The sequence below is a fragment of the Rhododendron vialii genome, chromosome 7a, assembly GCF_030253575.1.
Source record: "Rhododendron vialii isolate Sample 1 chromosome 7a, ASM3025357v1".
Taxonomy (NCBI): Eukaryota; Viridiplantae; Streptophyta; class Magnoliopsida; order Ericales; family Ericaceae; genus Rhododendron; species Rhododendron vialii.
This window is the reverse complement of record NC_080563.1, coordinates 38976907-38993356: the sequence shown is the minus strand read 5'-3', so window position 1 is coordinate 38993356 and position 16450 is coordinate 38976907. Positions and strand designations below refer to the sequence as shown.

Genomic DNA, 16450 nt, shown 5'->3' with positions numbered 1-16450 from the left:
GACCTAGTGAGTAAGGATACATTCTTTCGAGTGTTGCATCCCAGTTTGGGGGGTGCTGGAGAGCTCGTCTGGTAATGACACAGGCACTTATTAGGGACGACAAATCGGAGATCAAAGGTTGCAAGGAAAAGCCTGGAGTGGAACGAGGATGAACCGAGTGGCAGGAGAAGACCCGAGAGAAATGACTGAGAGTGGTTGGATGCACTGGGAGTGGCAGATGTGATGAAGACCTATCATCGGGAGTTGCAGTTGTGATTCGGACTGCATGAGGATGATGATGGGCAGCTGATACATGCTTATGGAGAGTACAGACAGATAGAGCTGATGTTTGGTACTAGACAAGTAGTATGAGTTTTTTGTGACAGTGAACAGATGAAGCAATAGTTGCGGAGACACACAGGAAGGGCACTGGAGTATGAGGAGTCATGACCTAAGATGTACAGGAGTGTCGGTTACTGAATCAGATTGTGTGTGGAATAGTCTGCAGACGGCGGGCAACTGGTTGTTTGGGAGATGTTCACGGGAGCTCTGGACAGAGGGATGGAGATGGAGACCAGACGATGCATCGCTGGGATCTCTTCCTTTGTGGATTTTGTGATTGAATTCTCTCTATGGTATGCGGCCGCATGAGAAGGAGAGATGAAGTCACAGATTGCATCCTGGTAAGGATGTGGGCACTTCGGTCAAGGGGGTGCGAGCACTCTATTGAGGGGGTGCTAAATATTGGCTGAGATGTCGGTATTGCAGCCGGACAGCGCTGCAGGTTTAGCCTCGGAAGATCTAGTCTTGCAAGGAGACATTCAGTCAGGCAGGAGTACTTCGGTGAGGGGGTGCTGGCAGCTAGACTTGGAGTGACACAGGCGCTTTGCTAGAGAGGCTGGACAGATGCAACAATTGCCCACTCTGGGTGGAGGGGGTGATTGTTGGGGTCCACCCATAGTGGTGGGGTTATTTTGTGTAACACCCTTAGTGTTGGGTGTTGAGCGTATTTACCCTTGGAGTCCCTTATATATAGTTGTAAACCCTATTAGGGTTAGTGTGTGACATAATGTGAGGGAGAGGGTGAGGCGAGCGTGGGGGGGCCGGTCTGTGGCCTCCCGGAGAGGAACCGGCGTGTGGTTCATGAAGAGTTTTTTCATCTTTATTGTATATTGTGTGAATATATAATCAAAGGGAGTTTTTCTCTGAAATCATTGCGTGGATTGTGTTCATGGTGTCCCTCACGGTCCCAACAGTTCCTCCATGTCCTAATTGAGCAAGTAAACGAAAGTGGAGCTCATATGCTAATGTGGCAAATCGATTGTATGTTTAATGCTTTGTGTTGGGCTTACATGAAGTAATCAAAGGCTTGAGCCTTGAGGTGCTCAAGGACTGTTTAATGCTTTGTTTGAAAATTGCGGAAAGGAATAGAAAAGAAGAGAATTTTTGGCTTTTCCTTGATTGGTACTGTATAACTTCTTTATCTGCAATTCCCGGTTTCACATATTAGAGATTTTTGTTAAGCCGGTTGTGTTAGAAATAATGGATGTAATTAAGCGTTTTTACAACAATCTATATACTCCACTTCTCTCTACTTTTATTTTATTTTATTTTATACAATCTCTACACCACTTTTGTTTTTTTGTTTTTAAATTAATTGAATTTCCGAGCCAACTTACGCGCACCTTAACACCAGACACAACATCCAGTGACTTCAAGATTTGAAATATTTGGCCGCCATAGCGAAACGTATATTGTCATCAGAAAAATGTTTTAACCAAATAGCGAAATCAAAGCTGGTTTCTTCTTGTAAATAAGGTAATGAACTATTAAATGAATTACAGTGTTAAGCAAGAAAATACATTTATCACTCTATGGTTTCTGGGGGAGCTAATGGCTCACAAAAAGGCACTACCAAAATCCATCCTGTTTTCCCACACACCAGGGAATGGAACTCTTTATTCACTGAAGAAATAAAGGAGACAGTTCGTCAAATAAAACTGTATTCGCTAATCGTATGTGCATGAATCCTTGAGAGAAATCGGAACGTTGAGCTTTTTCTGGTCGTAATTGATGGAGCACTCGATCTCCTTGTGGAACTTTGGACTGACCAATTTACCCAGAACGTTTCCTCTCGATTGAACAACGAAGTTCAGTTTTACTGGCACCGGCAACGTTGTCATCCCCGACGAACTGCTCAAACTCGCTCCGCTCCCGTACAGAGGAATCATTTTTCCCATCACTGAGACAGATACCAATCTTTGGCTTTTCCTTGATTGGTAAAACTTCTTTATCTGCAATTCCCAGTTTCACATATTAGAGTTACAAGGATTAGAATTGCGTCGGACTGAGATAGGATTATTGTTCAAGCACCACATCTGCGTACGATGATTTCACCTTTACACCCCTGAAATTGGGATTTGAAGGGCACTGTAATGCCTTTGTATAATTCAGGGGCGGACCCAGAATTTGGTTGCAGTGGGGTCAAATATCTACTACACATAATTTTTTGGAATTTTCAGGGCAAAAATATTATCTTTTGGGGCAAAATTGCGAAATACTCCTCAAAACTATACTTGTTCTAGGGGTATTTTGGAACTCAGCGGGGTCGCGTGACCCCGCTTGCCATAGTGTGGTTCCGCCACTGTTTGTATTGCCCGAATTTTAGGGTCACCTATGATCTGAAATGTATCATCTTGTACAGTTCATTGTAATGTCTAATGCAAGTTATTATTTTTTTGAAGATGAAAATACTATCATTGCAATGAGCAAAAAATGGACTATTCTTTTGTATCCCTATCCGAATTGATTAATTTTATCACATAAAATTAGGATTCCACTAGAATCGGCAATATTCAATCCGATTTGATAGTATAGTATTGTAGAAAGAAATATATGAATCGTTTTTTTCTACCATACAATACCTAGCTTGAGGAGATCACACGGAACAGGGGAATAGGCACAAGGGGGAATGAGGGGGACCTCCATCTCTAGCTATATTGATCGGAATAGCCTAATTCGAGTTGATCGGATAGGAATAGACACGTAATCGGACATCACTAATGGCTAGTATGATTGTTAACATCATTTTGTTTGACGTAATTTTACTTGCCAAACAAACGTTAGCCTTGATCTAAGAAAAAGGGGACGGAGATCACCTCAATCGTCCCATATAGGTCTCAAATCCGCAACCTTTCACATGACTTAAATTGGGGCAAATCGACCCCGGCTACAAAAGCCTTGACTATGAGACCTTAGTTTAGGATTTTTCCAGATAAACCACAAGTTCACATTAGGGGTTATGAATAACAAAACGTCTACAAACACAACTCTGAACAGAATTGCATTCTAAGCGGTTTGATGCATGTAGACATGAATGGTTAACTTATTTTTTTATATTTGAGCGGACCTCAATGGTCATTACAATAACCCAAAATCCCTAGATATTGATCATGTCTACGCATTGTAATCCTTAAATACACAAGGCAAAAACTATGCAAATTAAACAAATTTAAATAAAGAAACCGATGAATAATAATCCTAAAACACTTAATTGAGATATTAATTGTCGAGATGAGATTGGGACTTACCGTTCCAGATCCGATTGTAATCTGATCATATGACAGATCCACAGGTGTTGATGAAACATGAACCCCGAAAAACGTAGCCGTGTTGCGGAAGTTGAGTTTCACCGTCGAGTTCATCGTGATCATTTCAGTTGCCACCCCCGTGAAATCCGAACCGGCCTGAACCAGGAGATTCTCGAATGTAATGCTCTGCAAAATTGAATCAACTTCATCACACAATCAGGTCATGATCGACTCAATTTACATTCAAAACGCGCAAAAGTCACGAATTATTATGAGACTTTAACACAGACGTCCCGACACAGATCCCGGAGCCACCCATGATTGTCCAATCCAAATGCAAATGTACGCAGATATCGTGCGGAACTCATATGTATCGAATGATTTCAGATACGCTATCCGGTCCTTAAAACAAAGACTTCAAAAGAAACATAATTTCACTCGAAAAAATTTAAACTTTTTTTTTCCAAATTATAAAAAACTCGTTCATATCTAGAAACTTGAGAAAAAAGGTTCGAATTTTTTTGAACCAAAATTCATTTTTATAATCTCACATTTTGCAGATCAGACAATTATCGTCAAACATCTGTATCCGTAACAATGCTAGTTAGAACATCAAACCTTCACGGTGATCTTCGGTTTTTGCGGCTTACTAGCGCCCCACAAGATGAGAGAAAACAGAGAGAACAGCACAAAGAACCCAACAACAAAAGCCAGCAAATAGCACCGCCTCCGGCCGCCTCTCCTCGCCTCCTCATCATCCAAGAGCCCTTCCTCCTCGATCACGTCGAAATCCTTCCACTCCTTCCTCTCCCCCTTCCGTCTCCCGCCGGAGACAGCGTCGTTGGGGGAAATCTTGCGGGACCCAGGCTTGAGGGAGCCGGAGAATCGGCTGGAGGAGGACTCGCGGGAGTGGCGGCCGACGGAGGAGTGGGAGTGCGGGGGGGACCCGGCGGGGCTGATGATGGGGGTGGAGTGGAATGACGTGGTGGCCTTCTCGCCGTCGTGCGAGTCGCGCGAGGGGCTCTGGACGTAGTAGTGTTGGCGGCGCGGGGATCTCGGGGGCGAGGAGGTGGCCAGGCTTGTCACCTCTGAATCGGTCTTGGCGTGGATGTGCATTTTTAAAATTTTTTCTGGGTTCTCTCTCTCCTAATGTGGGTTTTTGCTCTGTCTCTGAGGAGTGATAGAGTGGCGGTGTTTGAGGTTTTGATTTGGTGGTGGGGTGGCGGTGGTGGAATGGAGTAGAGTAGACTGTTGTTTGAGACCGACAGGGGTAAAGATGCGGAGACTACGTGAGGGAAGGAATGGAATGGGGGAGCTGATGACAGCTGCTTTACAGTTGGGAATCACGAGGATACAACTAAGAAGAAGTGCCACGCGCACACACTTTGACTGTACTTTAGAAACTTCCTTAACTCAAAAAGTCAAAAAAATTAAGGCTAATAATACCCGGGGATGCTTCCAAGCGAGAGTGTTTAGCAGCGGTGCCGAGCGGTCGATTCGGTCATTTATCTTGTCAATTGATAGCTTGAATCTTAATTTGAGTAATGGACGGTTCATATTTTTATGTGCTTAGACTAGATCTGAGCCAATCGGCCGCTCGACACTGCTGCCAATTTTGGGGCACGTGGTGCCCGCTTAGTACATTCGGACTATTCATTTCAGTTTTGGAGATAGAAAAAGGAGAAATAGTGCTTCAATTCGTCCAACACACTTTTAGACGGCTCGAATGTGAGTGCTCGACTCCACGTCGGCCAGGTGATGTGGTACCCACCCAGCATCTCTATTGGGTGGGTGCTGTGCACCCTCCGAGCCATCTGTTCGGCAATTCAATTGTTCAGATTTCACATCGATAATAAATGACTCGAAATTGTCGAACGAACGGCTAGGATTTCCATGGAAGAGAATGCAATTTGATGTGGATCAGGGGATGTTGAGGTAGAAAGTAATTTCTCGGAAGCAAACAATAGGTGAGAATTGAAGGTGAAAAAACAAAAATGGCATTTGTGTTAGTGAACGTGGGAAGTGGGTATAACAGCAGGCATGAAGCATGTGAACCCATGTGGAAAGAAAGAAATTATGCCTGAAATTATGCCATACTCTGCATATAAATTTTCCAATCTAGACATACGTTGTTCTTAGAGAGAGAAATTAGAATAGACGTTGGTAACCTTCTTGATGAAAAGAGATGGGATCAGTCCATGTGAGATTTGGTCCCGACTTTAAGTGGGTCTCCACTTAGTAGACAATAAGATTAGTTTTAAAAAAATTAATCTACATGCACGTAAACTATGAGTACTAGTAAAAACGAACGGATGGCAGCAATGGCAGCCGACGAGACGTGGAAATTTTAGGAGGAAAAGAGAGGAGTTGGAGTGGATTCAATATCTATAAATCGAAAAAATTATGAATGTATCGCAATTGCATAAATCATGTTTTTTTCTATAGCAATTTTGCATTTAGATATAAATTGGATCCTCTCCTGTCCATGTTTTGGACCAAACGAAATAGTCCAAATCTAAACCGTTCATTACTACAACAAATGTACGGTCCAGATTTGGACTGTTCCAATTGGACAGGAGGGTACTAATCTTAAACCTCGCTTTATTCTGCCAAATGATGTCAATCAATAAACTAAGTAATCTGACGCAAATTTTAAAGAAGCTGGTTCTACTTCTTTAGTAATTCATAAGTTCTCCGCAAAGGAGATGAACATAAAGAGATTAGGTAAATGAGAAATACAGAATCTGTCACACAACTTATTTCCACAGCTCCGTCTACTTCTTGATGGAGGAGGGTAATAGAATAGCCTCCGAAAAATTGTTCTTCTTTCAGGTATTCATGGCTGTTGTTTTACAAATGGGGCACAAGTTCTTGTGCATTAGCCATTGCTTTATGCAAGTTGCATGGAATTCATGCCCGCAGCCCAGCGTTCCAATGTATTCTCCTTCGTTGTATTCCTCCTGCAAATCATCGAAAACGATTGCCAAATCAAAAACTCTGAAGGAAAAGGGGAACGGAAAAGAAAAAGGTACTTTAAGGGTATATTCGGAACATAGGGAAAGGAACCGACGAAAAAAAAATTCCTTCTAACGTTTGGTTCCCACTTTTGAGAGGAAAAGGGGAAAAAAAAACAAGACGACGAGAAATCAGTAGAGATTATTTTTCTTCGCAGTTTCCTTGGTTTTTCTTTACCTGTTTCTCTTTTTGCTTCTTGTATTAAGTAATGGGTTTTAAAGGGAGCCAGCTTACGGGCCAGGCGTCTCTCGACTGACCTGATAACTAGTATCGCCTCCCCGCCCAGCACTATCAGCAGGCCCTTTCTTTTGCAATACTTAATAAAGTCTCTCATGGCCCAATTATTATTAAAGCCTTCTCTACCATAGAATTCGGCCTTCGTGGTCAACCCGGCGGCTTCTATGAGGAAGGCGGCGCAAAGGAGGCTCAAGGGCTTGTTAAGGAAGGCGCCGACAAAGGGGGGAAAACAAAAGGCCTTTTCTGGTCCCCCTGAGCCGGGCTTCCCCTGCCTAATAGATAGAGATAGAGTAGGGGCCCTTCTTCGGCATAAGAGTAGTGTGTACCCGAATAGGGTTGCTCATCTCCTGTGTACTATCTCCTATAATCAACCATTGGTGCATTTCCTGGGACTGCTTGCATCCCTTTATTGCAACAAATATCAAATATCTGTTAGTTGGGGCACCTAATATTCCTTCTTTGGATGGGTCGAATAATGGCTCTCTCTCCGCGGTACATCTCAATATCCATAGAAGTAGGAGCAGGCCGTTTTACTGTATTATACTCTTTCATCTTCCCGTTTACAACTAGACAAAGTACCGCAATGTTTTCGAACAACCATGGGAAAATAACCAACTTCTTTAGGATTTCTTTGCTAGTTATCTCCTGCCGTTTTTCTTTCTTCCCACAAGTTCCAAATCCACCCAAAAAACATTCTTGTGATAAATAATCTATACAGGGAAAATGGATCAATACCTGACATACACAGCATGGTTCCCTCTCCAGCTGTGAAACCGGTGTGATGGAGTAGTACTTCCGTTGCTTAAGACCTTTCAAAATCTTTTCTTCACTCAAACCGGTGCTCACATTACCAATGCGCTCTCCCAGCGCCAATAATTCCTGGAAAACCGAGTAAATCACATTAAGAAAACACTATTCTGCAGTATGGGAAAGAGGGTTACACACTTTTTGCGTCATTTACCTCATAAGACATGTTATCGACGTCAAGCCGCATGTCCCTGTGCCTATCGTGAGAATGGCCCATCCCAAAAAAGACCGACTGGTCAAGTATCATAACATCCTAAAATACATAGCATCAGCATTGGATGTCAGAAAGCCGTTAGTAAAAAGAGAGATGAAATTGGCTTATCTATTAATATTAATACCAAGCTTCATATGGCTAGTAATTTGATTACGGCCACAAACGGTATTCTAGGAACCTTAATTTCTTTCTCCGTTGCATCTCAGCTAACAGACTAATCAACAGGCCTTACCATCACGTGGTTTCATCATGCTATTGATTGCTCATTTTGTTGGTTTGTATTCAATTGGTCCAAGAAAAATACAGATACGGGATGGTGAGCGGCACTTTTTTTTTATCCTTTTAGAAAAGCCTGCCTGTCAGCCCTTAAATCAAGCCATAGGAGCACAACTGCACAATGGTGTAAGTATATACACTACCCTGGTATCCAGCAAGAAGGAGCGAACTTGAGTAGGTTCGACCACAGATGGACAAGGAGCAACCCGAGATTGACGGAATCAAATATCCATTATTTACACGTAAAAGTATTTGGTCATGGGGTGGGGTGAAACCAAATATACTTCTAATGTTGAATCAGGATCAACCAGAAAAATTCTGTGCTGAACTCTTATTTGGAATCAAGGTAATAGCTATGAATAGTTAGGTATCAAGGTAATAGCTATGTATAGTTAGGTATCGAGGTAGTAGCTATGAATAGTTATCAACTTTAGGGGAAGGGTAGAAAAAGCAACTGCGAATCTTCTGAGCCATTTCTAACACCACGCCAGTCACCACCGATAAATTATTTACAGAAGAATGGAGTAAACAAAGAAGTATATGGGCCTGTAAGCCAACAGACAGAGTGTCATGTCTACATATGCCAATGCTAAATTGTTCTAACTTATGGTTTCCTTCATTTTTCGTTTTCACAAATAGTTGTAATCATGTCCTGGTTGATACATATGCTGAAAAAGTCCAAGAAAGCTAACCTCAAATCGCAAGCCCTCGCCCCTGTGCATAAGATCCAAGACACCGCGAATCTGCTCCACACAAAATCAGAATGTTAACTCCCACATTCTAGGAGGATTGATAAATGGGAAGTCAACAACCCATAAGTGACGCTATACGTGGATCATACAAACTATCGTAAAAAACAAATACATTAACAACCACTGTGTTTCTGTATTCTTACCAGAAAAAATAAAATAAAATAAAATAAAGTGTTTCTATATTAAACAAGAATGACGATGTAATTTATGTAACAATACAAACAGCATTGGGCATTTGGCCCCAAATGCACCACTCTTTTTCTTATTTTCTTCGGTAACTAATAATATTACAAAAATGGTACATACAATAAAGCTCAGAACACAATTTCCTTCACAATAATTTCTACCCTCAGAAAATTGAGGAACAGCAGAATATTGAAAATCTGAAACGGCCACGTTTTTACAATCCGGAGCCCTCTAGGCATGCAATACATTACATGATAGAACCATAATCTCTCACAATAGCAAATCAAACTAGGATTAAATTGGGTTTTGGTTGGAGCTCATTTAGCTCAACCTGGAAAACAAATGCATCACACAAAACCCCCCACCAAACAGATGTCTAGCCCAATGCAATCAACTCAATCTGAAATCAGAATCACATTTTTAATACTCTTTTCTTTTCATTTTCCAGTCTTGGGTTCGTTCTAGTTACATAGGATCAACCAAAAATCAACGAAAAAGCAAAACTAAAAGTATGGAGCGGCCGATGCAATCAACCCTATCACAACCAGACGCACATATTTCTTCTACATTCTCCTCCTCATTTAGCTTCACGTCGTTCCAGTCAGACCGGATCAACCAAAAAGCTGTAGGAGTGAGAAACTAAAAGCACAGAGAGAGAGAGAGAGAGAGAGAGAGAGAGAGAGAGAGAGAGTAGCAAAATGATGATATTAGCAAAATGGGTTTTATGCGATCACAGAGGAAGAAGGTATTGAAGATCCAGAGGGAGACGTAAAAAGAAGAGGCTACTAAGTTTCCGCTAGGAAATATGTTTGGGTGATTATTTGATACAGCTCTTTTAGACTTCCTAAGAGTCCAAGAATACATCCCTTGTCCTTTCCTATTACTTAGAAACTCTTAAATGGTCATCATCAATAAATTTTCCCAATTGGGCTTCAGTTGTAGTATTAATTATCTTAGCAATGCATCAAAATTCCACAAATCCTGAAAGAAAAAAAGGAGATTTTATTCGCCCTTGTGTTTTCTCTGTCGCAGAAAAAAACATAAAAAGGAAAGATGTGGTTTTTACTTTTTAAGTGGTGCTCTCTATGTTCTTATATTTTTCTAAATGCCAAATCAGAAGGTACCACTATGGTAGTAATGTTATTACCTCAACGAGATGTATATCTATTGTAGGTTACTCAATAAAATATTCACATATTATCTGTACACTAGGGTTTGAGGCACGAAGCAACGCGCTCTTTACACAAATTAAATGAATTATTTTCATGTTGTTGAGCACCTCGCCAACCAAGCCAACTAAGAAAAATCCAAATTTCAAACAGAGTTTATCTAATCAATTACATTAAATAATCGTGGCACACATCAATTCAAAACACCCCTTAAAAATGTATATATAAAAACTATAGTAAAAATAACGACAACACAATAAGAATTATAATCTTATTCTAACTAAATGCCTCAACTATCCCTTCATTTTATGTGGAATTATACAATAGTTCGAGAGTACCGCCACGTGGTACTCTAGACCACTTTACAACCATACATTCCTATGGGGTCTACCACTAAGTGTATGGATCCCACAGGAACGCGTGGTTGTAAAGTGGTGAATAATTACTCTCATTTTCCATAGCTAACACTTTTTTTTCATACCCATTCCCCAAAACTAAAACCACCCACACACAAAATCGTCGAAACAAATTTGATCTCTCATTTCAGAGAGTAAATACCCCTTCAAGAAAGCTTAGGAGTTAGTATATTAACCTTTTTGAGAAATTTAATCCAGTGCATTGTACAGGTCAATTGCTAGTTCATGAAAAAACAATCATACAATATATAGACTTATTCAAAACAACAAAAACCAAAAATGAATGTCATGCATGATACCCCAAACATATTGCCCTAGTAAAGTAAACAGTTAACCTTATTTTGATGCCTTTCTCAACTGGAGTATGTAAAGGGTGTGGAGAGATTAGCCAAAAACTATCTTTTTCGAACACCAAATTTAACATACCCACAGCAAGAGAACTCTAAAATCTGGGGGCGTGATCTGACCTCCCATTTTTACGTCTTTTCTGTAAATATAATGAAGGCTGCAATTCGACATTCGTGTTTCCATGGTCAAGTTCATGGGGAAACACAATCGTTTTCGTTGTCAACAACCCAATCGTTATTATCACTAGCAGGAATATCATTAATTGGCATTACCAAAGTCAGCTTTGAGAAACCCTTTTGAAATATTCAAGCGAACAAGTCCAAATTGGGAGTGAAATCCCCACCAGATAAAGTGAAATATTTACAATATCTACAATAACGAAATATGACAGTTTATAATTACCATTACCCAACTTTTATCAATTATACAATTGCCTAATATGAATCTGGAATATCATTTCATCTTCAGACATTGTTCTCAGGATATGCCACAATCATATAGCACAGTTGTGTCAGGAAATATAACAGATGGACAATAATGAAATTTAAAACAAACCTCAGATACAAGCCGGCTTCTTCCTTCACTGGCAGCGGCCAAAGTTCGTAAAGAGTGGGGCATTCCTAAAGCACCTTCAAGTTGTCTATCCAACGATATTGCTCCCCGAGAGCGAGACAAAGAATGCCCTTGGTTACTCTCTCCAGATGAAAGTTCCATTTCTTGTAAGGAAGGATGACTATTGCTTTGGAGTCCAGATGCAGCATCAGCAGAAGACAACAACGATCGCCGAACTAAATCTGATAATCTCCTAGGATATTGAGGAGGGTTGCGATGAGGAACCCTATTAGGACCAGAAAATTGATGAAAGCGTGAACCAGAACCAACTCGAGAAGTAGAAGCAACATTTCCAGCAATACTTGTATTTCCAGCAGATAAACTCCAATTAGTAGCATTTTCAGGTGAATTTGTCATATCATTTGCAGGTATAAACATAGGATGTTCTGAAACGTTTCTCGGCACACTACTTGAGTTTGATTCCTCATTTGACACAGCATCTCCAGAACCTGATGCATGGCTGCCACTTGGAAGAAAACCTCCGTTCGACCTAGATAAACGGGGAAATGGCCGAAAAGCAGGAACATGCACAACAGAAGATTGCATTTGAGAACTAGTGTTGTCTGCTGCAGATAGTGGCCTCATTTGCAAAGAATTATTTAGGGGAACAAGTCTTGACGACTGCTGCTGTGACGCAACATTAGAATGCCCGACCGTGTTCCCCATTGGAAATACATTAATAGGTACAGAATCTTGTTGACGTGACGGACTTATTCGCCCACGGTAATTTCTCTGGGACCTTTCTGCACTTCTGGCCAGATTTAAAGCAAGAGGACTTTCAGAAGCAGCAACAATGTTTCCTGATGGGGAAGATATACTTAAGCCACTTCCGGCATTATACCTACCGGTACTTTCTGCTTGCTGAAAGCAGCTCGAACTTCCACTTATAGAAGATTGTCCAGTATTTCGGTCAATAACCTTTCTCTTACAGGAAGAGCGGCGACCATCCAGGGAATGCGAAGGCCTTGCATCATCTTCTTCCACAAAAAATGCATTTCTTTCAGATGGCGCCCGAAAAGAATCAGAAGTACTAGCAAACGGGAACTGCGAAACTTCTGGTTCATCCGACCAGTCCATCATCTGAAGATCATCACTGCCTTCTCCTACAAATCCTGCACTCATGTTCAGATCCTGAGAAATAGCATTACTCAAATTTTGCACAAATAACGGTGTGTTTGGTATCAGATTGCTGCTACGGTTTACGCTAGCATTGTGTAGTGCAGGAACATTATCTGGTTCATATTGCTGTTGTTCTAACACTGGACCAACTGCTCCACAAGCAATCATCTGTGAAGACCATCCGTATTCTGCTTTTTGTTCATGATGATTGTTAACATTTTCTGTCCAACTAGAACTGGATTCACCTGCATTCCACCCACTTAAGTTCTGTCCTAGACTTATATAGTTTGGTTGTATATTTTGTGCAGAACTCTGCATGGTATTCCAGCGAATCTGCTGATCAATACCCGCATCACTTGATGTAGATCCATGCTCATAGCTTAAAGCTCCAGGAAAGGATCCTATACCACTCCTCTGCCCTTGCATTAGGGCTATAATGCAATCTCCTTCAAATATTCTGCAACAAATTCCCACAAATTTTCGACTGTTAAGCTCTTTTGGTTTGAGTTTTTGTACAAAGGTTGTGCCTCTTTCAGGGCATTTTGAGTCATACTTATACAGACATGTAATAATAACTGGTAGAACTAGAGGGAAAACAGTAAGATCATAGCTCGGGTAGTAGAGAATTGTGCATGCTCACAAATCTCAGAAATCCTATCTGATACAAGACCAAGAATGAAAACACAAGAATAGAAATCACAGGTACTTAAACCACAACTACGTTACGGAATTGACTATTAAACAATGGGCTTAACAATCAGTCGGGTCCCAAAACTATCCTTCCCACCAAACAAGCATTGAAGGGGAAATATGCGAGCACTGATTGATATTAGAGGCTATTAGGGTAGAATAAATGACCTCTATGTACCGTCAAATTGGCTTCCATCACACCAGAGGAATACCAACAGTTCCAAACGATGTGTCGTCATTTGCTGGGATAAGTGACATGGGAAAAACAGAACCAACAGATTGTAGAAACCACAAAAAACCAGCTAAATCATACGTGAATAGGAAATGGAAAAGGTGAATAGACAAGTATAATGAATAATTTCCAGGGAATACTAAACCTCCATCGGTTACCAAATAACAATTCACAAAAGCGAGTCAAAAAACAATCAATCCATATGCTATAAGTCTTATCCAGCTACTAGCTTTGCCTTATATAAGGCACAATACTAGCTGGGACCTTTCACAAGAAAACAAGATGATGATAGAGCAGACATTAACAGAAGTTACAAAACACCATAAACTGAGCCTAGAAACTCACAATTTGAGAACTGGGCAGGCACAAAAACTCAAAACCCAGAAACCACTACCTTCTACTTCTTAGAAGGCTTTAAGCACTGATTCTTAGGCTTGTTAGAGAGATAGGTATATTTTTCTCTAGCAAGCTAAAGGATTTCAATTCTCCCCTTGAGCATCTTCTTGCTCTCAACACTTTGGAGACATAGTCTTCAATGGAGCAGCAAATTCTTCATCTGAAAGGGACTTGGAGGCCCTCTGGGACGAGAAGGTTGGCGGAGAGTGAGCTCAAGATCATTCTCAAATGACGTAAAGCTAGTCTTCACGCCATTTTGGCCACCACTTCACTAGTTTAGCCCCTATCTATAGTCCTATATTCATATCTTGTGTGATGTGTTACATAAGATGTTCACGCATTCGCTACAATCCTCCAATTTTGACCTAGCAATTTTGCTCCTACATTTCTTTGTCCTTCCACACGCACACAGACTCATTGTCATCTCAACCATTTCTGCTTAAAAGCTACTCCCTCCGTCCCTTTTTTTGTGTCCAGTATTCCATTTTGGGCTGTCCCTTAATAAGTGTCCATTTTGTAAAGTTAAGGGAGTAAAAGTTGGTGTATTGTCTATTTTGTCCCTAAAAGTAGATTTTATTTTGAAAAGTTAGTGAGTAAAAGTGTAATGATGATGGGTAAGTAGGGAAAGTGAAGGAAAAAGTTGATGTGAAAGGTGTAATGATGATGTCTTTTTAATAAGTTGGAGTTACGAAGTAGGACACTTAAAAAGGGATGGAGGGAGTACTTTCTAAATGCTGCTGTTTATGAGCCAATAACTTCAACCCTGTAGTGTACAACAAACAAAAAGAGACTAATACTTGCTCAAAAGCTTTATGGTGCGTTGGTCTATTATGTATCATTATTCGCATTGTATGGGTCAATTCAAAAAGAGAAACTAATCCCCTACTCAAATGTGTACCGATCATGGAAATGTTTCTAAGGCTTATCATGATCGAAACAAGTTTCAAGCCCAGGACCCATCCAAGTCCATTATGCGCACTGCTCCTCCAGATAGGAGAGCTGCCTATGGTCATATAGGGGTTACATCAGTCATTAGCATCTAGAACTCTGGAATTTGAAAAATGCAACCTTTTGACAGAATAAACACACAATCAACCATTAACAAACCCGTCAAGAGCATTGCACTAAAATAGCCATCGAAAGCCACCCTAGTCACAGTAAATTTGGCAAAGATGAATTACGATGAATCTACTCTTAAATCTCACATAAAAAAAATCAAGTTTATGTATGTGCATAGAAAATTAACGAACGTTAATAAGACAAAAAGGTAGCAAGGCACGTTTAATAATTGATAGAAGGATAAACAAGCGAGTCAAATTCGCAAGAAAGTAATTTCTCATGTCTTTGTCCAGACCGGGAAGGGGATTAGTTGAGGTGCGCGTAAGCTGGCTAGACAACCTTAACCATCCAACCAAAGAAAAAAAGAACATATAACTCAGAAAATGGTAACAGAAACAGAAAAAATACACAAATTTTAAGGAAAGTTTTGTTCCAGCTCATCTAAATTTATACTAACCAGAAAAAAGGCAGATAAAATCAAACATCAAAACAAAAGAACAGCCAAACACAGATATTCAAGGAAAACATGAACAGGATCAGAAATCGGTGATCGGTGAAGAGAAAATCAAGTTTGTGAACTTACCCACCAAAAGAAAACAGATTTGGGAGGTGGATCTAAGGTCAGGACCTGAATTCCCAAAGCCGATTAACCAAACCACCTCTCTCCAGAAAGAGAAGAAATGGGAGACCACAAAAGAGCAAATGGGGGAGAAAAGGGGTTGGGAAGATGAGAATGAGATAGGTGGTGGATTAAAGGAACAGTTAAATCTTTAATTTAAGAAACAACCCAGAGAGAGAAATTAAAAAAGTCATAGCATTTACACAGAGACAGAGAGAGAGAATTGAATATAATAGGAGTAGTAGTAAAAATTTGAGCTAAAGTTTGTCCTTTTTGACACTTGGACTGCTCACCAAATGGCTCTTGTCGCCGTCTCTCTCTACAAATTCTCTCTCTTTCTCTTTCCTAAAGCCAAAACCCACCTCCGGATTCACGCCAATCACTGAACCCATCTCTCTCTCATTTCCGTACTTTTGGTAATTTTGCCTCTTGTATTGTGAGTGAGTTGGTGACAGATTTCTACCAGTGAGGAAGTAACATAAATGGAATTAAATTCTGGCCACCGGTGGAAAATGTGGTCTCTTTTAACAGTAAGTGGGTTCTACATTACGGTAATTGTTATATTCTGAACCATTTATCTTGTAAAAATATGCTTAATGAGGTCCCGCTGATATTACATGGTAATGACTTTCAGTTTGTGTAAGGGTTTATTACGAATTGTGACTGTCTATTTGTGGACTTTTGTTTCCACATCTATGGATAAAGAATATCCACGTTAGAGATTTCCATAGATC

The 16450-nt window shown here is 40.5% G+C and overlaps 2 protein-coding genes across 5 annotated transcripts; both read right to left on the bottom strand.

Moving 5' to 3' along the window:
- Nucleotides 1-1750: 1750 nt before the first annotated feature.
- LOC131333969 (uncharacterized) lies at nt 1751-4931 on the bottom strand. The gene is made up of 3 exons (XM_058368819.1): nt 4188-4931; nt 3570-3755; nt 1751-2273 (listed from the first exon to the last, which is right to left on the bottom strand). The coding sequence occupies exons 1-3, from the start codon at nt 4683-4685 to the stop codon at nt 1989-1991; spliced, it is 969 nt and encodes a 322-aa protein (XP_058224802.1). The 5' UTR covers nt 4686-4931; the 3' UTR covers nt 1751-1988.
- Nucleotides 4932-6169: 1238 nt separating this feature from the next.
- On the bottom strand, nt 6170-16175 carry LOC131332453 (probable E3 ubiquitin-protein ligase RHG1A). Of its 4 annotated transcripts, none has more exons than XM_058366678.1 (6): nt 16010-16175; nt 11545-13177; nt 8811-8861; nt 7783-7881; nt 7557-7700; nt 6170-6529 (listed from the first exon to the last, which is right to left on the bottom strand). In XM_058366678.1, exons 2-6 carry the CDS (start codon nt 13144-13146, stop codon nt 6398-6400), a joined length of 2028 nt encoding a protein of 675 aa, XP_058222661.1. In that variant the 5' UTR covers nt 13147-13177; nt 16010-16175; the 3' UTR covers nt 6170-6397. The 4 variants fall into 4 exon arrangements, with proteins under 4 accessions (XP_058222661.1, XP_058222657.1, XP_058222659.1 ...); XM_058366674.1 differs by having other exon boundaries at nt 8811-8864; nt 15681-16090; XM_058366676.1 differs by having other exon boundaries at nt 15681-16090.
- Nucleotides 16176-16450: the final 275 nt, after the last annotated feature.